This window comes from Balaenoptera musculus, chromosome 5 (assembly GCF_009873245.2).
Source record: "Balaenoptera musculus isolate JJ_BM4_2016_0621 chromosome 5, mBalMus1.pri.v3, whole genome shotgun sequence".
In the NCBI taxonomy this organism is placed as follows: domain Eukaryota; kingdom Metazoa; phylum Chordata; class Mammalia; order Artiodactyla; family Balaenopteridae; genus Balaenoptera; species Balaenoptera musculus.
In genome coordinates this window covers 35,975,655-35,999,945 of record NC_045789.1, presented here as the reverse complement: position 1 = coordinate 35,999,945, position 24,291 = coordinate 35,975,655, and the positions used below count along the sequence as shown (strand labels likewise).

Genomic DNA, 24,291 nt, shown 5'->3' with positions numbered 1-24,291 from the left:
ATTAATAAGTTAAAATTGTATATATTTAAAGTGTACAGCATGTTGTTTTGATTATATGTACATATAGTGAAATGATTACCACAATTAAGATAATTAACATATCCATCATCAAACATAGTGAGTGGTGAGAACACTTAAGATCTACTCTAAGCAAAAATCAAGTATACAGTACAGTATTTTTAACTATAATCATCATGCTGTACATTAGGTCTCCAGAACTTATTTACTCTACATAACTGAAACATAGGGCACGCTCATTTTAATTTTAATAGATTATGTTATCTCATTTTCCAAAAAGAATTCAAGTGCTTATTCTTATATTTCATTGATCACAACCCTGCTACCCCAGTTTCAGGAATAAACCATTGCCCAGTTGTCCACATTTTCTAGCTAAATTGTCTTAACCATATCTCGAAAAATGCTTGTCTGCCATTCTTTAATACACTACCAGGATTAATTCCCAGATGTCTTAAATGCCATTTTGCCTCATTCTTACCTCTAGAAGTTTAAGCCTCCCAGCCATCCATCATCTGTATTCTCATCCCCGTCCTGCTCTGTTCATCCTTTAATTTGGACCAATCTCCTACCCACCCTCCCATACTCTTCTACCACGCCCTCTGGAACTCCTGGTCCATCATTTAGCAAAGTCTCTTGCACACTCAGACTGGTGTCTGACTGCTTCTTCATCTTCTTGCCCTGATCAAAACAGGCTTCCCCTGAGGATACCGATTCCTCTTTGCTCTCTCGCGCAGCAGTCCATATTCTGCTAATCACATGCCGGGAGCGAGGTGCTGAGGTGGGTGCCCTCCTGTTGCCCACTGCAGCATCCAAATCATTTTTACTCCTTTCTCCAGAACCAATTCCTTTTGAAGTTCATATTGTCTGACCACACCATGGACACTCTTTTTTGCTGCTGTCATATTCTAAACCTTGTTGTCACCAAGGACCTTTACATCTTACTCGTCTTCCTCTCCATTACTGTTCCCTCCTGGAAACTTCACTGTCCATTTTTCAGACCACCCAACACCCTGAGCCTCTCAATTCCTTGTCTTTCTGGTTTCCAACCTCTGAAATCTTAACTTCCAGCATGCTGTATTCTGATAAGCATTCTCATCTTTCTCTCCACTTACATAGCACCTCCACTCCCATAGAGTGATCTCCTGTTAAGACCACTAGTTTGTTGACCCGTCTTTAAAGTCATTCAGCTGCAAACTCCCTTTAGTTCCATTGCTCCACAGAACTTTCCAGATAAAACCCCAGCCCTATCTAAACCCGACTCTGCCTTTTCTGTACTTACCTAAGCAGCTGAATGTGCCTGGAGAAAAATAACATACCTGCTTGAGAGAGAAGTCCTTATCTTCCTGCCAGCTATTGGCTCACATCATTTGCCCTCTTTCCTGTTAGTAGAGATGTCCCTGTTTGCATTGAAAGCAAATCCCTCTGCTGTTCAGGCTCCCCCCATTCCAGCCTTCTTAAGTATCTCACTTCTGTAATGATTTTGTCAAATTAGATTGAATATCTCCCATAAGCCTACAGGGCATAATACTAGTGTCCTGGGGAGGGGGAAGGGTAAGCTGGGATGAAGTGAGAGAGTGGCATGGACATATGTACACTACCAAATGTAAAATAGATAGCTAGTGGGAAGCAGCTGCATAGCACAGGGAGATCAGCTCGGTGTTTTATGTCCACCTAGAGTGGTGGGATAGGGAGGGTGGGAGGGAGATGCAAGAGGGAGGAGATATGGGGATATATGTATATGTATAGCTGATTCACTTTGTTATACAGCAGAAACTAACACACCATTGTAAAGCAATTATACTCCAATAAAGATGTTAAAAGAAAATAATAGTAGTGTCCATCTTTTGAAAAAAAGCCTCCTTTTGATTTCAGGTACCTTTTGAGAAAACCGTTTTCTTCTTCTTCTATCTTTCACAGCAAATCTACTTAAAATAGTTGTCTCTGTTTCCTCAGTTTTCAGTCTTTCTTTGATCCATTCTTCCCATCCCATCTCTCTAGTAAAACTGCTTTTAGGAACATGATTTACATTGTGACACATCCTGGGGTTCTTTCTTTATTTTCATTTTATTCGGTTTCTCAAGGAACTTGAAATTGTTCTTTGGACACTGTTTCTCTTGGCTTTGGTGACACCACGGTTCACTGATTTTTTTTTTCCTTAACAAACTGGACCCTCAGTTCCCTTCACCTTTGCTCATTGAATTATGAACTATAGACTTGAATGCATTGGCAAAGGAAAGCACAGCCCAGAAAAAGCTAAGAGACATGAAGGATAGATATTAATATTCTATTCAGGAGTCCCAGAGGCAAAAACAGAGAGCATGGGGAGTAGACAATGGCCAAAATAGACAAAACAGCAGGTAGTTTTCCATATCCATTGTTGGTCCTAGACAACCCTCCTGCCTTCAATATCATATGCTTTCAAGTCTGGTGATTTCCCCAAATACTCCTAACTTTCACAGCACTTCTTGAGAGGATTGGGATTCAGGTAGATTGGTTAAGAGTCTCTTACCATAATTTTAAAACCTAAATGATTTAAATATATCAAAGTGAACCACAACTTGTTGATGGAAAGAGAAAGGATAAGACAAAGTTAAGAAATATTCATATACAGAATTTATGAGGTGTATTAGTTACCTATTGCTGTGTAACAAATTATTTCCACATTTAGCAGCTTAAAATAATATGCATTTAATATCTCATGCAGTTTTAAGGGCCAGGAACCTGGAAGCAGCTTACTGGGTGGTTCTGGTCAGGGTCTCTCAGAGGTTGCATGATCAGGACAGTCTTGAGGAGCTGGACAGAAGTTCAGTTTCAGAGGATTGGGAGGTGAACACTTGATGGAATGGAGAAAGTGAGCTTAGATTAGCTTTCACCACACTGTGATCTGTGGGATACTTGCCTCCTGAGATGCTCCTTCCACTGAGGGTTCTGTGGTAAATAAGAGTGGAGAACAGCTCAGAACTCACCCCACCCGATAGAAATGTGCCTTGGGAAGGTTCTGTGACAAGTCCTGAGGCCGAGAACCCATTTGACTTGGTTAATCCACCGTTTCCTTTTTGACTAAGGAACCTCTTTATTTGTTTATTTTTATGATGCATCTTTTTTTGCTACCTCAGGTATCTTTTTCTAAAACTTAGATTTGATCATGTCCCTTCACTCATGAAAGCAATAGTGTCCCAAGTGGGGGTTTAGGAGGAAAACATTACAACTTAGAATTTCATCCTTTTAAAACTTTTGTGGTATTTTTAATATATGTAATATTTAGCATAGTAAATGAATATATAATTTATTAGTAAATATATAGGTATTCAGGGTGTACACGCCACACTTTTTACTGAGAGAGTCTACAGGTGTGCAGAATAAAGTCTATCCTCCTTAGCATTTAGATCAAGCTCCATGAATCTGACCATCAAGGCTTTTCTTTAGATTTTTCCCACCCTCTACTTCTCCCTCCAAGCTATGCCAGTGTGCTTACCCCTCCTACAACATGACAGAGACTTTTTAAAAAAATCTTTATATTTTCTAGGATGTTATTTTTACCTGAAATATCTGTTTCTTAAATCTTATTTTTTTCAAGTTTTAAGAATGTATTTGAGCAAAAATTGATTCAAATGAGGCCGCATTCAACCAGAAGTAGTTAGGAATGCTCCATGGACAGGAGCAGGGGAAGGATTTTTATAAAGAAGATGCAGAAGCAAAGCAAGGAAATGATTGGATTGGCTGTAGCTGAAGCACTCAGATTCTAGTTTTTAGTTTTTAGTTTTGTTATCTACCTATAAATGGGACTGGATCCCGAATTCTTCTAGTTTCCTCAAATATCTGGCTATGACTCTCCAAACCACATTTCCAATTTTCTCCCACTCTTCTGATTTGGAATCACTAAAATAAAGATTGCCTTAGAACCTCACTGGGAGGGACCATACCGGGTCCTCCTCAGTCCCCAGACGGCAGTCATGCTTCAGGGTCCACATCTCCCGATTAAAAAGGGCTCCTCCAGACTCAGACCTGCACACCCGCTGGAGCTCTGAAAGCTTATTTGTTTGTGAGGACCCATCTCAAGGATCCCTTCAGCCCTAAGGCTTCCCTCCATTCAGTGCTCACAGCACATCTGCATCTGAGTAATAAAGATCCACAATCTTTTTTGTGTAGTTCTGAAAGCTCTCAAGATGGAGAGTTTTGAAAACTTATTTGGTGAGAAATCTGACTTGAACCGACATGAGACTATTCATGTTTTTTTGTTGTTGTTGTTGTTGTTTTAATCCCTCTAAATGTGTCTCTTCATCCATTTTGCTGCAGAATATTAAGTGCTTGATTATGGGCTGCCACTCCAGACCTCATTAGGTATAGACACTATATTTCTTTTATAAAACTTAAAAAAGTCAGGATTCCAAGGCAAATCTATCTGGTCCCAAGTATTTAGGATAAGGAGCCTGTAAAATCTTATAATTGATGGTGATTAGCCATAATAAATGCTTTCATACATATTATATCACTGCTTCCAACAACAGGCCTGCAAGGTGAACAGGTGGCCCGCTTTACAGAATACGCAGCTCAGCCTTGGGCTCCCTGACGTTCTTGAGGCTGTGGTCCCAGAGGCCGGCAGGACCAGATGTCAGATCCAGATCTCCTGGCTCCAGATTGTCCCACTGTGCCACAAACTCCATTGTATAGTGTTTGTCTCATAAATGTTAAGTCCTTTATAAGCAGGACTTAACTCTGAGATGGAATCCATGGTTGGCATTGCCCGTAGCATAGTCTTTAAACAACTCCTTCGTGAAAGGTAGAATTTATACCATAGCAATACTTTAAAGGTCTAATTTAAAAGAAGTCACAGGGGCTTTGGGGACAGATTAATCTCTGTTCCAGTTGCAGATCTGCTATTTATAGTCTCACTTACTTTGGACAAGTCACATAGGCTCTCTGTGCTTTGGTTTTCTAGTTGTAAAAATGGGGGAAACCATAAAAATCTTTAGAAAGGGAGATTATAACAATCGAAGGTGAAAATACACGTGACGCGCACTTAACATTCATTCACAAATGGTTATTATAAGAGGAAAGTGCCCTCATTGATACATCTAACAGATAAAAATTGGATTCATAAAAAAGGAAGACTGAATCTATGTATAATACTGTTCCTGCAAAAAGATTCACTAATCTGTGACAACAAGCTCTTCACTTTGTCCATTTAACATTTTGCTTGTTCTTGGTGACATGGCCTGATTGAGGGTCTTCATGGATAGCCCAGGAATGAACATCTTTGTTCTTAAAGGTCTTAAGGTGGAGTGATCTTCATTTCTTCACATGTTCCCCATTCTCTCATTTCTTCTCTTACTTGCTTTCTCAGTCCCCCCACCCCAAACCTAAATGACTTCTTGAACTTGAGGAGAAATTTAAAAGAAAGAGGAAAGTAAGGATAAAAGGAAAGCAAAACTGAGAGGGAATCCGGTTTGGAGAATCAGCAGGCACAGCCTTTCCCGTCTGCTAGGAGTCAGCTTGCAGCCCCCTCGCTGCACTCCACCTGTGGACCCACAGGTTACTTAGCTTTGCTGAAGACACAGCACCAGTCTGCATTTTAAGGAAACAGACTGGATGGAACTGCCACTGTTTTTATTTTTACTCTGTTAATTTAAAACTGGCATAGGCCTGGCACTTTATTCAGCTTAGAACATGGAAAATCACACTATTTTTTAGTCTTTCTCAATTCTGTTTTAGTCCCCAGTGTCTGGGGTACATGGGCCCTCAGTGCATGCGAGGCATTTCTGGATTCATGGTTAACTTCATCCCAAACAATACGAAATGATGCTCTCTCTCTTGCCCTTCATCACCCTCAGCTCACATTCCCTCCAGAGCCCACAGCAGCGTGCTCCCTTTGTCCTGTGCCAAACCTTCTTCTTCACTGCCTTTGGTTTTCTTCTTTGCTCAGTGTGTCCTGCCACAGTTGGTGGGGGGAGGGGGGGGATGTGGGGAGACAGAGAGAGAGAGAGGGAGGGAGGATAAGTGAGTGAGAAAACTCAGGCTGTTGTGACTTACCAAGGATTTTTGTCCAAGATGAAAGTATCAAAGTGTACCAGATAGAAATAGAAAATCGTGCTTTAAGTAGGAACATATGCTTTACTTTAGAAAAGTAAAAATTGCAGAGGATTATCTTCTTCTATTGTGCTCTCTCTCCTGCTCCTTATTTTTAGATGGAGGAAACACACACAAAAAACCAGAATGGGATCCACTTCTCACTGTTTTATACACTATATTTCTTATCTAATTCATGGAAAATTAAGAATCCCAAAACAAATCTGGCCCCAAGTCTGTAGGAAAAGTACCTTCACTGCTACCTTCTGCTCTGGACTTGATGATTCTTCTGGCTTCCTAGCTGGTCTCCCTCCTTCCAACCTTGCTGCCATTCAGGGGCAAATCAAGCTACTCCTCTGCTCAAAGCCCTCAGATGGGTCAGAGCCTGGTCCTCTCAGAGGCCCAAAGAGCCCTCTGTGAACTGCCCCTGCCCCTTTGATATCACCCTACTGGTTTCCTTGCTGTTCCCTGAACAGGCCTGGGATGTACTGCACTCCTGTCTCAGGGTCTTTGCACTTGCTCTTTCCTCTGTTATGCTTTTCCTCCAAATAACTGAAGTCTAGCTCCCTCATATGGGTCAGTCTTTTCTTGCACCCCCCTCCAATACTCCCTTACCCTTTCTCCTTAGCAGTTAAAGATTATCTGGGGGGTGAAAGTGATTTTTTTTTACTCTTTGGACATCCGGGAAACTTTCCTTGAATATCTTTGGCCTCTACTCTGAAATTATTGCCTCTTAGGAGCTTTAAGTGGTACTCTCATTCCTATTTAAGAATCAGCATTGGAGTATAGATACCATGAACTCATAGCTCAAGGTTAAAAGTAAAATGAATATATATTTAAAATGAATATATATATATATATTTGTTGTTTCAAAAGTCTATTCTAGGATCCTTCTCAGTTATTCTGCATCCCAGTATTCAGGTGAGACCCATTTGTAACCACTTCTCATCCATCCAACAGGGTGGACTCAGCGCCCAAGCTTTTGTTCGTGTGGAACTGGAGGATGTGAATGATAATGAACCCGTGTTTAACCCGTCAACGTATGTGACGAGCATTAGCGGCCAGACCCAGCCAGGCACTGAGATCATCAATGTTCTTGCCTCAGATAGAGATTCTGGGATGTATGGAACAGTGGCTTATGAGCTTGTCCTCGGAGACCTGTCATTCTTTTTCACCATCGACTCCACCACAGGTATGTGAGCTTGGAATCAACAGCTTCTGCATAAGAGCCAGAAAATTAGCTGAAGTGGTTTTTCCTTGGCAGGGGTGTTGCAAGACTCACTTCACCTTCCATAAGGCAGAAAGCCATGCTGAAAAGAGCCGGGCTTTGTAGGTTAGGACTGGATCTGATTCCCAGCTTTGCCTCCTCTTGGTCTTATGACCTTCATTGGCTTCAGTCTCCTTACCTTAGAAGTAGTGCTAATAATCCCTATGTTGCAAAGTTTTTGTGAGGATTAAAGGCAGTAAATTATGAAAGATGCTGGCTAGTGGTATTTATTTTGCAAATATGTCCCCCCCATTTGTATGATCATCTAAGGATGACTTGCATCATTTCAACATACAAATACACCCCACTAGTGTAAAGAGCATTGTACGGACGTCCAAAGAAATCCCTTTCTGGTACTAGGTCTGGCATTCCCTTAATCTCTTCGGGTCTTAGTTTCCTTGTTTTTGAAATGATACCTAAAGCTCCTTTTAGTTCTCTAATGTGGTAATTGTGTATCTGCCAAAAAAGTCCAATGGGCAAACAATCTTTCAGAAATAATCAATATTTAAGAGGTTACTTCCTCTTCCTATTAGTTTGTTGTTAACAAAAAAAAAAGTTTGAAATATTTGGTTACAATATTTGGTATTTTATAACCAACATTTGGTTATAAAATTTCAAGTGTATAATATTACATTATAATCCTATGGAGATATTACAGATATTTTGTCCAAAAATGAGGCTGCAAAGAAAAAGAAAAAAATTTTTTTTCTTTTGCTTTTTTACTTTTACAAAATATTTTATTTTATTTATTGTAGTAAGAACATTTAACCTGAGATCTACCCTTTGACACATATTTCAGTGTACAGTACATTATTGGTGACAAGAGGTACAATGTTGTACAGCAGATCTAGGGTTTATTATTCATCTTGCTTAACTGAAACTTTACGCTCATTGATTAACAACTTGCCATTTCTCCCTCCTCGCTGGCCCCTGGCAACCAGCTTTCAACTCTTGGATCTTATGAACTTGCCTATTTTAGATCTTTCATATGAGTGAAATATGTAGTATCTGTCCTTCTGTGGCCAGCTTATTTCACTTAACATCATGTCCTCCAGGTTCATCCATATTGTCCTCTGTTGCAGAAAGTCCTTCTTTTTTTCAAGGCTGAATAATATTCCATTGTAGGTATATGCCACATCTTTTTTATACATCCATCTGTTGATAGACATTTAGGTTATTTCCGCAACCTCGTAATTGTGAATAGTGCTTCATTGAGCATGGGAGTGCAGAGATCTTCTCAATATTATATTTCTTCTTAAAACACCTGCTCTGCGCATGGTTGGAACGTGTTTCTGTTGTGATGATGATGATGTCATGTGCTACACTAGGCAGTTTCTGTACATTGTCTCATTGGATTTGTACAACATCCTTTGCAATGACCACATTCATTAGCAACAAACAATAATTGACACGGGGAATCTGATCTACCGAGTTAGTTTGCCCTCTCAATGAGCCCCATTAGGTAAAGAGTCATTGCTTCTTGCCTGGTAAGTGTACTTCGCCTGGCATGTATGACTGGCCGGGGGATTAGTTGTTTACAATGGCAGTCTTTATAAGGCAAAACTTTCCTTGCTCAAAATAATCCACTGATATGGCCCTTTTAACATTTAAAAGATCAGAAGAAAATACTTTTTTTAGGAAATTAGTCTACTTATCTTGGCTTTTTCGAAATTCATGTAAACTGAGGACCTTAGCTATTTAAATGGTCAGGCCCTCCAGGGCACTAGCATTGCCAAAAATATATAGGTCAGCCCATAAGCAGGGCACAGGATCTAAAAGCATTTAGCAGATTGTTTTTAATTTTTATTTATTTATTTATTTATTTATTATTTATGGCTGTGTTGGGTCTTCGTTTCTGTGCGAGGGCTTTCTCTAGTTGCGGCAAGTGGGGGCCACTCTTCATCGCGGTGCGCGGACCTCTCATTATCGCGGCCTCTCTTGTTGTGGAGCACAGGCTCCAGACGCGCATGCTCAGTAATTGTGGCTCACGGGCCTAGTTGCTCCGCGGCATGTGGGATCTTCCCAGACCAGGGCTCGAACCCGTATCCTCTGCATTAGCAGGCAGACTCTCAACCACTGCGCCACCAGGGAAGCCCTAGCAGATTGTTTTTAAAAGACATCAACACACTCATCCTCAAGTTTCCCCTGGATGATCTTGAAGAATGAGCTATACTGTATTGTGTTTTTAGGAGATATTTCTGTTATTGTGCTGGCTTCAGTCAGCCACAAGCTTCCACTCCTGGCACGGGAATTAGACAAATGCCATTGTTAATCAGGGAGAACACTTTAAGTAGGTTATTATCTAGGGAAGTATCATGGTATTTTTTTAAAGCAAAGACCAACTTCGTAATGGAAGTAACCTTGGGTTATTATTGTTGGCAATTTCGATGTTGCTGCATTTAGGGTGAAAACATTCTCAGTCTTACAGTGCTGAGAATGTGGTTACACCTAATCACAACTCATGAGAAAGTCATAAGAGCTGGTAATGCTTTACTTTAACCTTTAGAAGAGAATGAAACAGTATCATGATTAACTATGGGAAAAAGTTGCCTAGTGAACAGGTAGTCTCCAATTTGAACAGTTGAGTTGTTCATCTGTTGGTTGACTACAACTATGGACACATTTCCTGTTTTGTACATAATAGTTAGGCCTCTAGGCCATGCCATAAAAGTCAGTTTAACTGTTGATGTTCTCAAAGAATAGAACAAGGAGCTGTATTGAAATATGGTTTTCCTCTTCTGGATCTGTGTCTTTGTTGAACCTATAAAAGGCTGGACTTTCTTGCTTTCACTATAAAGGCCTGTCTCTACGGAGCCTGCCAGTGTAAACATAGTCTCAAGAAGTTGCCTCTGTCAATAAATATATGTGGAATAAATGAATAAATGACCTTTAGAAATAATTGGAAAGTGATTTAAATCCTTATTACATCCTCTTAAGAAATTGCAAGACAGTATCATTGATAACACAGAGCAAACCTTCATTTAAAATCCTCTTTCCCCATTGCAGCATGGCAGAGACACTAGGGCCTACCCCCACTTTCTCCAGAATTCTCCCAAATTCCCTCTCCAGTGTAACTGTGCCAGCTGTTTTCTAGGTATACAAAGTAAATACACACACACACATGCGCACACACACACACACACACACACACATGCATATAGTTGTACATAGTTATATAGTAGAGGAGAAATTGAGAATTGATAGCCAATTTATACATTGTCACTTCTTGAAAACTCTAAAATTCTCTCTTAGAGACATTCATTCATTTTCTCATTGGTTCCTTTGTGCTTTCATTTTGAGGCTTCCTATATCAGACATGTATTTTATAAGCTTACATACTTTGTGTTATAGCCTCAAGTGTTCATGAAGATGAGATTTTCCATTGATCTGTTTGTGCCACAAACAAGACTCGTGCATTAAAAATAGAGCTCTTGGACTTACTGTGTTCATCTGGGAAGAAAAATGTTTTAGAGAAAACTGGAGGGTGTGTGGCGATGTCCTAGTTGTTTTCTCTTGTGGGTTTATCTTCCTGTTCTGTTTCTGGCTTTCTAAGTGTGTTGCTGGTTCAAAGAACATTTTTGTATAATGGGTTTCGGCACCAGGAGAGAGAGATTGACTTAAGCCTTCGTTTCTGTTATTCTCAGTTAGTGGGTTCTTTTGATGTGGGCACGAGGCAGACCACACTGTTTTGAGTTTTAAAAGGAGGAAACACAAGAAGCTTATTTATTAATAGCTCTTTTTCATGTATTTTTAATCCCAGTTTTTGAACTACAGGTTGATTTTTTTCTACATTGTCTGAAGTAGTCTCTTTAGTAAATAAAAGGAGCAATTTCTGTCTTTTGTGTTGTCTTATTTATCTAGTAATTTTACTCTGCAACAAACATTACTTCTAATTCAGATTATTTTAAGGTGACAGGTTTCACGCATTTGTGTGGGTCATTTATTATTGCCCAGTTACCTCTTTTGCTAGGGCTACCTGTGGTTAAATTTTTGTGATTTATCTCATGTTAATGACACACAGAAAAGTCAAAAGTTCTGAAAAGAAAGGCAGAAAATGGAAGCAAGTTCATTGTTTCCACAGATATGAACCAAGCAGTGTTCTCGGTGTTTGGGATACATCAGTGTATAAGACAGACAAAAATTCCTGCTCGCTCTCATATATCTGACAACAGACATTACGTTGCCTCGCCTATTGCCTGTTCTGGGTTTAGTTGTTGTGCACATAAAAGCCAGGTTTAATACCATGGAAAAACAAGGAATTAAAAGGGCAACTGAGTGAGTTAAACCAGCCCTGCCTCTGTGTTTAGTTGTAATCTCTTGTTTGTGCAGAGTGTGTGGATTTTAACAGGGATTGTAAGTAATGTAGCACAAAGTCTGTTTTTATCTCAAGGGCAGATTCTTTTCTAATGTTAGTTTTACACTCAGTATTCATACCTTGTAATGATTCTCATAATTCTTCATGATTGTCACTTTCCTACATTCAGAGCATTCTGATATATAGTTAACAAATTAATACCACACCTTATTTCATAAGGGATGTGAGCTTGCTCATGCCCCCCAAAAATGACTTTCTTTCATTTGCAAGACAGAGACTAAAATTAATCATGAGCACCTAATCAGTGTATGTCACTTTCATGGGAAACAAAAGCATGTTAGAGAGTTTTCTCATTAGTTTTTCCAGTATAAGATCACAGACTCTTGGAGATGGAAGAGACATTCCAGATCAGCTCTCTCATTTATTGGAGGAAGAAATTGAGGCAGAAAGGGATTTAGTGACTTCCCTAAAGGTACACAGTTGGTAAATGGCAAAATTGGACTTGAACCCCATCTTAGACCTGTGATCTTTCCCTATACTGTTCCATCTCAGACAATACTTTTTGACATCTTTTCCATATATTGCCTATTTGAGCCTTACATCAACGTATGATATAAGCAAGGCAGATGTTTTTATGCCCATCGTAAATTAAGAGACTGAAAACCCTAAGAGACTTACTGATTTGCTCAAGGAGTTAGTAGTACTCCTGACACTTTTACTTCTCGAACTTCCATTTCAAAGCTCTTTCCATGGGACTTCCCTGGTGGTGCAGTGGTTAAGAATCTGCCTGCCAATGCAGGGGACACAGGTTTGAGCCCTGGTCAGGGAAGATCCCACATGCCGAGGAGTGGCTAAGCTCGTTTGCCACAACTACTGAGCCCATGTGCCACAACTACTGAGCCCACGTGCCGCAACTACTGAAGCCCGTGTGCCTAGAGCCCATGCTCCACAACAAGAGAAGCCACCGCAATGAGAAGAAGCCTGTGCACCGCAAAAAAGAGTAGCCCCCTCTTCCTGCAACTAGAGAAAGCCCATGCGCAGCAACAAAGACCCAACACAGCCAAAAATAAATAAAATAAATAAATAAATGTATATAAAAAAATAATCTTCCCATGATTATGGTTTAAAAAAAACCCAAAAACTAAAGACAAAGCTAAGATAAATGTAAGTTCCATTGATTCAACTAAATAAGATAGAGATGATCTCTCATTGTGACTTCCTATATAAGCCTATTTGAGATAATAATTATCTGTTGATTTATTTACTCTTTTCAGTTGAATAAATAGAATTCAGTGGAATCTTTCAAAATAGGTACATTTTTCTTAAGAACTGTTTTAGTTGTCAGTATGAGACAGACAAATTCAAAATATTCATCCTACTCCTTTCAGCCAATGCAGCTTAGTTACCCAGATTTGTGTGGAAAATAAAGGGTACAATGTCATCTATTTGGTGAATAAGCTTCTATATTCTCACAAAAGGAATATAGGAAGGACACCATAAATATCAATAATCAATAAGAAATTGATATTGATATCCCATAGTTTTTGGTCTGTCTCTGTTTTTGAGAAAATTACAGACTCCATGTTTGGTGAAGGTCATGATTTTGTGCTTATTTTTGTTCTTTTTAAAAAAAAATTTTTTTTGTTTGTGTTGGGGCTTTGTTGCTGTGCTCGGGCTTTCTCTAGTTGCAGCAAGCGTGGGCTACTCTTCATTGTGGTGCGCGGGCTTCTCATTGCGGTGGCTTCTCTTGTTGAGGAACACGGGCTCTAGGCATGAGGGCTTCAGTAGTTGTAGCACACAGGCTCAGTAGTTGTGGTTCGAGGGCTCTAGAGCACAGGTTCAGTAGGTAGTTGTGGCACATGGGCTTAGTTGCTCCACAGCATGTGGGATCTTCCCAGACCAGGGATCGAACCCGTGTCCTCTGCATTGGCACATGGATTCTTAACCACTGTACCACCAGGGAAGTCCCTTATTTTTGTTCTTAACTATCCCATAGCTTTCAGTTTTAGTAATGACCTATAGGTTATTTTCTAACTATGAAGTACTACTTTGGTGAAGAGTATCCCATCTTTTCCAGGAAGCTTGATTCTAAAAGTATTGCTTAATTAGTAGAAGAACATGATTTTATTTGTATATCAGATTTAAGAGAAGACCTTTGTCTTTAAGTTCTTTTATTAGTCTATCAATTAAAAAAATTCATCCCAGCAATTTCCTCTATTTAAATAAGTGACAAGATAAATAACATAGACAAATACTATTGCACATTATAATTAGTATGTATAAATCTAAGCACTACAGTAACTAAAACTTAAAATAAGCAGTGCTCTGTAAGTGAATCAACATCTATTTTTTAAAGTTAAAATTGATCCCCTGAACTGGTGGTTAATGATAATTTGCAAGTGTCATGAAAAAAATGAGAGCCAAATAATCACTGTACTTTAAAGTCTTAAAATATAATGTCATAAGTCTTAAGCTGGCTAATATACAGGTAAAGAGAGCTATTGATTTTACTTACTGTTTTATTATTTATTTTATATATATATATAATATGTAATATATATATTTTTTACAGCTACATTTTCTGGCCCATCAGCTTTTAGTAGACAGCTTAGTCTATATAAGAATGTTGAATTCAAGTAAGTGAGTTTTCTAGCTCCCCTTTATACTTGAATGTTTTTAGAAGTGAATGTTTTGAAATATTCCACATATAGAAGGGCACACTTAATCTTAATACTCTCCTCTTCTAAGTAGTGACTGTTCATTCAAAGAAACTTACTAGCTTCTTACTGGTCTCTAGTAGAAACTGTTTCACTGCACAAAGTTGGCTTTGCAAGCCAAAAAAGTAGTCCTTGGCTCAGAAGAAGCCTAGTAAAATTCATACATATAGGCATGAGATGGAACTTGTTCAACTATAGAAAGACAGATTTGGTTATCTCACCTCCCTGCCTAAAATCTTTCGATGACTTTCCATGGCTTTTTGGCCAGAGACCAAATCCTTGTTATGGTCTCCCAGGCCTTTCATGACCTGCCCTCCTTTCCCCTGTGGCCTCAGCTTCAATAATTCTCTTTAATCTTTGTGCTCATTCCTTACACCAACTACTATTTCTTCCCCTTCTCTTCCTCCTCCTCTTTCTTCCTCCTTCTCCTCCTTTCCCTGAACCCACCGTGCTTCCCTCCGTAGGCACCTCATGTATTTTCCCTTCTGCACAGAACATTTGATGGCTCTCTGTCCTCTTCTCTTCCCACACTCACATATTCACCTAGGTAATGGCCTAACTCATCCTTCAGAGCTCAGGTTATAGGTTACTTTTTCATAGAGGTGTTTTCTGACGATTCCCTCCCCAAGCACATTAAATCAGGTCCCAGTTTATATTCTAGCACAGCTTCTCTTTATATTATAATTACATATTTTTTGATTATATAATTAATGTCTGTGCCCTGCAGACACAGTCTATTTTGCTTCCTACCGCCTTTCCAGTTACTAGCACATTTCCTGGAATGTAGATGGTACACAATAAATGGTCGTTGATATAAAAAAGGAAAGAATGAGATGGAGCTGTTGCCACGAGAAAGCTTGCAGTCCAGCTGAGTCGACAATAATAGAGCATATGATATACAGAGAAGAGATCGGTGGGTGCCGGAGCTGGGGGTGGGGTGGGGCAGGTGAAATGGGTGAAGGGAGTTAAAAGGTACAAACTTCCAGTTATAAGGTAATAAATCCTAGGGATTTATGTACAGCATGGTGACTGTAGTTAACAATATTATATTGTATATTTGAAAGTTGCTAACAGAGTAGATCATAAAAGTTCTCATCACAAGGAAAAAATTTATAAATATGTGTGATGATGGATGTTAACTAAATTTATTCTCATAATCATTTCACAATACATACATATATCAAATTATCGTGTTGTACATCTAAAACTAATACAATAGTATATAGTCAATTATATCTCAATAATAAATAAATTAAAAAATCATATGAAATTACAATAATTTTTAAAGTTTAATACTGGAAAAGAAATAGATACTCAGTCCAGACCAGAGTACAGAAAACTATGGAAACATATGTGGAAATATAAGGGGAAAAACCGTATAGAAGAAGACCAGAGACTCATTAATTACATTCCAAAGGTCAAGTATTGAGAGTATGGCCACACACAGTAGTATAGTTATTTGACCAAAAGAAGCCCAGCTGTCTGGCTCCTAAGAATCTTCAATAGATGGTATTCCATACTTAAATTATTTTATCTTCAGACTTACATTAAGCAAGCTCTTTCTTTTGATGTATCAAACTGAATGCCAATTACCAGGTTATAGTGAAAAACCGTAACTGTCACAGGAACTGAATTCTTAAGGCTTCGTGTCCAGATTGCCTTCTCCGCTCAGGAACACTATGGAGAAAGCCAAATCAGTCTGGGAAAGTTTACAGAGAAGCGTTGATTTTTAAAGAAGGGAATGAGATAATGTTAATGTTTAGTGGTACCAGATTAAAATAACTGGATGGATCTTCTCCGTAATAAAGATGCTCTTGCCACTAGAAGAGAACTGTGAAGGCCTGCTGACTCACAGTGCTCTGCATTACTCTGCTGTTCACTGGGAGGTAAATACCTGAAGGCTGTTCCCACTTATCTTTTACAGCCTGGGCCTGAATTTGTGTGCCTAACATTTACCTCTCTTTTGCCTACTTTTACTGGACTCGTCATCAACCCTCTGGGTTAGAACATTTTAAAAGATACATTTCAGATACAATCAAGTGTGTAGGCCATAGACTCTCACTGTCTCATGTCTCATTAAGGTGACTTTGCATTTGTCTTCCCTGAAACAGAAGTTCTAAGAGTAAACTCCATGTATTGATGACATGATGACCACAGGGTGCGCAGACCTTCAGAAGAGAACTTGGGAGAATCTAGAGTAGTCGGGGAACTTGAGCTGAACCTCACAGGAGGGCTCAGATTTGATAAGCAAGCAGGGGAAGAACGATAGTGATTCAGGGGAAGCGAAGAATATAAATGAAGATGTGGAGAGGGAGATTAGTAAGCATTTGTAACAAGAAATGAAAATGGAAGTTAGGGTTGAGTCACTAAGATATATACCAGAGGGACCCTATGCAGGATTATTTACAAAGGAGGGAACTGAAAACCAGTTTGATTTTTCTTCTGAACTTTACCCACCTTGTCAGAAGTATAAAAGTTTTCTAAATTGGAGATAAAATGGTTGATAATTTGGAGAGAGCTGCTGTGGATTTGTGGGTTTCCCCCAGGTGGGGTGTCTGCACTTCACCAGTCAGAGAACTGATTACTAATCCTTGCAGTTTGGGGCTAACAGACTCAAGTTTGTCTCTCACCTGAAAAATCTAGAGCAGAAATGATGGATGGTGGAAGAAAGGAGGGGTTTCTAGGGTGAAGACAAACTGTTCCTGGAGTTTGTGGGGCCCGTGGTTCTCTGTGGTGGAGACAGCTGGTGTGGAGTTGTTTTAGGTCCTGCCCGCTAAGGCCAGAGGGAGAGGTCTGAACGTTGTTAGCTTTTCAGGAGGCAAGGAAGCAGTAAGTGAATAGTCTGAAGAGGGATATGGTTACATCTGTTAAGGTAGCCTCAGATTAGAAGATGGAAGCTTTCTCCAAAAAAGCCACAAAAGCACTAGTGATAGAAAGTGGTTTCTAAACAACTGCCCAGGCAGAAGAGCACTGACGCTCCATCACTGCGATGGTGCCTGTCCAGTGAGAATATTCCCACTCCTCTCCCATCCCCTCCTTTCCCCCCGGATGCACCGAGATGGTTCAGAAACTCATATTAGCAATATGAGGAGGAGGAGGAAGAGAGCTAGGTGAGGAAAGAGAGAAGCAGCCAATGACTTCTGATCTACAGCGTGTGCTCCACCTGACCTTTTTTTTTTTTTTTGCCTTAAATTATACTAATTTATTTATTTATTTTTAATTTTATTGGAGTAGAGTTGCTTTACAATCATGTGTTAGTTTCAGGTGTACAGTATAGTGATTCAGTCATACATACATATATTCATTCTTTTTCAGATTCTTTTCCCCACCTGAACTTTAACTCAAGTTTACACTTTGATTCTTCTAAAGACATTTATATTCTAGTCATTAAATTGAGACTGTTTTGTGACTTAAAGTCACAGAAATAACTTTAATTGGTTGCTAGTGATTGTGGAGGTGGTAGGAGCTTCCTGAATTTTCACGTAGGGACAGGAGAAGAACAGGTGGCCATACAAAATAAATCAAAATAGGAGAAAAGAAAAAAAATGCTCTATGATTGCATCCCATGAATTGTGTTTCGTTATCTTACTTGTTACACATATTTATGACAGCACGAGATGATGGTGTCTGAGGTGGAGAGATGGGCTACCGAATGATCTAAAGCTACACTGAGTGGGATTGGTTTATGAAAGAATGTAGAAGCATGACAAAGAAGTTTAAACTTGTTTGTTACAGGAAATAAGGAATGATATAAGGGTTTTGAGCACCAGTGTGTCATGGTGACATTTAAGGAAAATTACCCTGGGAGTAGTATGTTAGGTGGATTAAAAGACTAGAAAATTTGAACAGGGAATATATATATTAATTAACAGAAAATATATAACAATGTACTATTATTACTATAACCAGGGGTAAAGTAATAAAATTTGTACTAAGGAGATAGAGAGGAAGAAACTAATCTGAGAATATTTTAAGAGGAAAATGATATAGGAATGGTGACTAGTTTGATTTATTAATGAAAGAGAATGAGTCACACATAATTCCTTAATTTTAACTAAATGATCAATGATCCAACTGATGTCAAATTGACAAATATCCCAGGGGAAGTGCCACCTAGAAAGAGGCACAGAACTTAATTCAGGTGAGAGGACATGGGGAGATACTAGGATAAAGTAACTATTGAAGTCACAAAACATGTGAATATTTTGATGGAAATAATATATAACAGTGGTCTTCAAACTTTAGAGCACATAAGAATTACTGATAGAGATCATTAGAAAGTCAATTCCGGCATTCTTCCCCACTTCTATAATCTTTCTAGAAATCAGAATATCTAGGTAAGAGCCTGAAAATCTTTGTTTTTACAAGTGGCCAAGGGGATTTTGATGCATGTGGTCCAGGGACACCATTTGAGATCCTTCAGAGACTGGAAGAAGAGCCTAGTACTTAACAAGAAAAATGTTTAGAAGTCTGAGCAGTAGGAAGGACTGTGGTCAAAATCCAAGGAATTGTTAGGAAAGGCAAAAAGAAGACTATAACATAACCAGAGGAGAGAGTCCAAGGGCAAGGGGCTGTCATGGATCAGATAGACTGAAGGAGGCGAGGGGCATGAGGATGGAGGCAACATCCGGTCTCAACCTCCGGTCTCCCATCTTTCACTCACATCCTGCCCGTATCTTTTTGTTTTGGTTGTGTCTCATAAATAACATATGGTTGGGTAATTTCTATCTTTTAACTAGAGTATTTTGTCCATTCTGAAGTGTTTCCCAGTCCAAATCTGCCGTTATTACTGAGTCTCACTCATGTTAACATATTTCCCCATGTATTGTGTGATTTTCTACTGTGGACTTGGATCTTTATCTGAGACAATTCTTGAACCCCGGGGATGAAGGTGGGTTCCTCTGGAAAGTGTTTGTGCTTCCCTTGCCCAAGTGCTCTAGGGAAGTACCAGTCTACACTGCTTTAAACTAAATTCTTGACTTGAAAAATTTCACATCATCCTATACTGTGAATACAGTCTACAAACTAGTGTGAAGTTTGGCTTATGTTTAAGAATTCTCAAAGGAAATTTTTACCCCTCTGTTCAGCACCAGGTTTCAAGTCATAAATTTTCACTGGGGAGGCAGGGGTTTATTTCTAGCTCCCTCTTACACTGAAAACTTTGTGGATCTAATTTTATTGGTGGAAGTCTTGCAAGACTCTCCCTCTCCAACCTGCTCCCATCCCCAAGGGCCCTGGTCTTGTCTTCTGCCTCCAGAGTTCCACAAAGTCATTAAAAGAAAAGTTCAAGGACACTAGGGTTTGGTAAATACACTGAAGGCCAAAGCCAAATTCAGTATGCTGCATATGCTCTGGGTTCCTGACATCACTTAATTTTTTACCTTCTTTACTGTCAATTTGTTTAATGTATTTAAGAGGTTATGTTTTTATTTTTTTGCAGCACTTGCTTTCAGGGGGAGGGTTGGTCATTGTATTTAGTATCAGAAAACAGTTGTTCCTTTTAGTAATTCTTTCAGTGATAGTTTGTAAGAAGTAAATTATCTATCTGTCTTGGTCTTATTTTATGCTTGTGGTAGTTAATTTTATGTGTCAACTTGGCTAGGCTATGGTACCTAATTTTTGGTCAAACACCAGTCTAGATATTGCTGTAAAGGTGTTTTTTAGATATGATTAACATTTAACTCAGTAGTATTTGGGCAAAGCAAATAATCTTCCATAATGTGAGTGGGCCTTGTCTGATCAGTTGAAGGTCTTAAGAGAAAAGACTGATGTCCTCCCAGGAAGAAGTAATTCTACCTCTAGACTGCTTTCCAACTCAAGACTGTGACATTGACTCCTGTAGAAATTTCTAGCCTTCCAGCCAGCCCTACAAATTACAGACTGGCCGACCCCCATATGAGCCAATTCCTCAAAATAAATCTCTCTCTCTCTTCTCTCTTTCCCTGTCTCTCCCTCTCTCTCTCTCCCTCTTTCCCTATCTTCTCTCCCCCCATCTCTGTCTCTGTCTCTATCTCTATCTATCTATTTCAACTATTCGTTTTTGCTTCTCTGGAGAACCCTGACTGATCCAACGTTCATCTTGTAAAATAGCTTATCTGGGGCTTCCCTGGTGGCTCAGTGGTTAAGAATCCGCCTGCCAGTGCAGGTGACACAGGTTCGAGCCCTGGTCCGGGAAGATCCCACATGCTGCGGAGCAACTAAGCCCGTGCGCCACAACTACTGAGCTCGCGCACCTAGAGCCCATGCTCTGCAACAAGAGAAGACACCACAATGAGAAGCTCACACACCGCAACGAAGAGTAGCCCCCGCTCACTGCAACTAGAGAAAGCCCGTGCCCAGCAACGAAGACCCAGTGCGGCCATAAATAAATAAATAAATTTTTAAAAAAATAGCTTATCTGAGTAGAAAATTCTAGGTAGGCAGTTGTTTTCTTCTGTAACTTTCACAATATTACTTCGTTAACTTCTGACCTCTGTTGTTGCCATTGAGAAGTCTTGTCAAAGAATTGTTCCTTTATAGGTTCTCAGTTTTTCTTCTCTTGTTGCTGCTGTAAGATTTTATCTTTGTCTCTCTTTATTCAGAAACGTCACTGATGTATCTAATTATCAGCTTCTCATTTTCCTGTATATGAGAACGCATCCCCCTCAGAAGTACCACCATCAGCCACACTGGTCTTGCAGTCCCCCCTTGGGTGGCAAGCACCACCCTCACTGTGCCTTCTCAAAGATGATCTGAGGGTAGATTTCTAGGTTTTGAACATGAACAATTTACTGTTATATAAATATTGCTAAAGTGCCTTTTGGACAGTGTACATCCATACCACATCCTTTATTAACCTTGCATAATATCACTTAAAAGTTTTAGCAAACATTAGAGGTGAAAACAAGAGGTAGTTGTTTTTATTTTGCACTTGTTATTTTTAATGAGTTTGAGCATTATATTTATTCATAATTTATTCTTTCCTATCTGAGTTATCTGCCCTTATCCACTGCTACCCTAACTTTTGGCTTACTTGTATTTTTTCATCTTAGTTACAGAACTCTTCAGTTATTATATATACTAAATTGTTGTTTATATATTTTCAAAATGTTGTCTTTTGATTTTATTTATAAACCATGGAGTAAACTAATGAATAAGTGAATGAATGATAAGAAAGACAAAAACCATTAAAGTACAGTGTGGTAAATGTATGATAGGCACATGTACTCAGGCCACTGTGGGATCCTGGAAGAGTGGTCTCTGAAAGAGAGTGGAAGGTAAGAGAAGGTCATCTGCGCCAGGTGAAGGTTGAGCTGTGCTTTAAAACATGAGTAGAAATCATTGTCAGAGAAGATGAAGAAGTTATTGCAGGAAGGGGATGCAGCAATCCAAAAGGAAGAGCAAGATCTATTCTGGAAATTAGAAAGAATTGGCTGTGCCAAGAGCAAAATGTCCTGTATGGAGAGAATGGCGCCACAGAGATGCAAAAGCGCTAATTGAGTGGCTTGGTTATTACGATAAAGCATTTGAACTTCCCCTGAAAACTGGGGGAAGCACTGATAGGCCGAGATTTGGATTTTAGGAAGACTATCCTAATACAAGTATGAAAAATGGTTTAGAAGGAGTCAGTCTGAAGGCAGAAAGACCAGCTTGTGGTCTAGTTGAGGCAGGCATTAATCTTTTCATTGTCATAATCATCAAGAGTGGAAAATAAAACCCTTAAAAAAGTCTCAATAATTAAAATCGAGTTAACTCTAGAAGACTCTGTACCCAGAGAGTGGGGGGTAATTGGGGTAGAGAGACTTTTCATTTTCTTCTTTAGGCAGACACTTTTGCATTATTTGGGTTTTATTTTTTAATCAAGCCAAGACTTTAATAAGAAAGAATGTTTGAAGCTAATCAATAACGGAAGGGAAAGACCTGACTTAGAAATTAGTGTGATGAGTATTGAGTGCTTTGGTGGACCAGCAAATCAGTGTGAACCCCAATTTTAACACGGCTGCTAAAAGTGGGTGTGATAATACTTGGTTACATTAGTATTTTATAAGTATTCCAATAAAGAGTGTTTATACTCTTCTTCATTATAGTCAGATTGTTATCTGGAATCACGTGTTCCTGGATCAACTTGGAGAATGTTCAGGAGAAAGAAACTGCAAGTGAAATGACATAAAATCATGTCAGATAAGAAAATGGGGATGCTGTGCCTGGAGCAGGTCTGATGAGATATTTGGCTTTGGTTATTGATAATGTGTTTGCCAAGGAGAAATAAGACAGATTCACTAAATTTCTAATGGAAATAGGAACAAGGAATTGGAGTTACGAGAGGGCAGATTTGATTTAAAAAAAGAAAGGGTGTCACCTTTTTTATGCCTAGAAAACTGATAATTCTGATGTTTTTGCCAGCTTCTCATATCATTTTGCACATATGCTCAAGTTCTTTGATTGGAAAGTAGATGTATCAAGGTTCTCCAGAGAAATGGAACCAATAGGAGATATATAAATATAAAGACATATAAAGATAAATATAAAGAGATTTATTGTAAGGAAGTAGTCCTGTGATTATGGAGATTAACAGGCCCCAAGATCTGCAGGTGAGTTGATAAACTCAAGACCCAGAGAACCAATGGTGTAGCTCCAGGTTGAAGGCTGGCAGTCTCAAGACTCAGGAGGAGCCAAGATGTTTCAGTTCAATTCCAAAGGAAGGGAAAAAACCAATGTCCCAAGTCTAAGACAGTCCATCAGGAGGACTCTCTCTTACTTGGAGGAGGACCAGCCCTTTTGTTCTAGTCCGGCCTTCAACTGATTGGATGAGGCCCACCCACAGCAGGGAGGCCAATATGCTTGACTCAGTCTACCCATTTGGGTTAATCTCACCCAAAAACACCCTCACAGAAACATGCAGCATAATGTTTCACTGAATATTTGGGCACGCCATGGTCCAGTCAAGTGGACACATAAAATTAACCATCACAGTAGCATTAACAGATCAGGTGTTACTATTGCTCATCAGTATTTATTGCATGTTATCTGGTTTTTAATTCTCTCCTTCCCGTACCCAGGGATTATTTACTTAACATCAACTCTTAGTCATTTGGAATCCACCACACTTTTGCTGATGGTCTGTGCTCGAGATGGTGGTGGGCTCACATCTGTCACTAATGCTGAAGTCACCATACACATTCTTCAGACAACTCTGGCACCCACTGAATTTGAAAGGCCTAAGTATACTTTCGCAGTTTATGAAGATGTGCCTGAAGACAGTCCTGTGGGAACAGTGAAAGCAAAAGAGTCCTTGAGTAAGTACTTACTTCTTATGCTGCATTGAAATCATTACTGGAACATTTTCTATATTTTCTTAGGTTGTACAGTCTTGAATAAATCTTTCCTTTTCTCCATGCAAGAATTGAGACCATACAATCTATGGCTTGCTCTTTGTTCTTTCAACATTATTTTCATCCTACTTTTTTTTCTAATCACAAAAGTAATAGGTACTTTTAACTCACTCTTCAAAGTGCGCACATGCGCGCGCACACACACACACACACACACACACTTCCAAAAATTTTTTTATGAAAATACATCCAACTATCTTTGTTGTTCTACAATGACCATTTTTCCCCACTTTGTATATTGTGGACAGTTTTCCAAGTTACTGGACATCATTCCGTCTCATTAAAATAATAAGTTGTGTAGTATTTATTTAAACATTTCCCTTTTGCTATCAATTTGAATGATTTACAATCATTTTTGCTAGTCCAAATGATACTCAAGCAAATATCCTTATATGACTTGTACAGATTTCTCTGCAAGAAAAATTCTTAGAAGTGAATTACTTGTTCAAAGATCTTGTCCTGCTCCCTAAACCTAACCCATCTTCTCTCCTTCCCTTAAATTTTAGGGAGGGTATTTGCCTTTTATCGGTAGGTATC

At 39.2% G+C, this 24,291-nt stretch overlaps 1 protein-coding gene across 1 annotated transcript in view; it reads left to right on the top strand.

Moving 5' to 3' along the window:
- Positions 1-24,291, top strand: part of DCHS2 (dachsous cadherin-related 2) — a 314,696-nt gene that overhangs the window by 155,921 nt on the left and 134,484 nt on the right. Inside the window, exons 3-4 of the mRNA XM_036852069.1 lie at positions 7,045-7,276; positions 23,422-23,658. Coding sequence (XP_036707964.1) covers positions 7,045-7,276; positions 23,422-23,658 — 469 coding nt within the window. The remainder of the gene's footprint in view (positions 1-7,044; positions 7,277-23,421; positions 23,659-24,291) is intronic.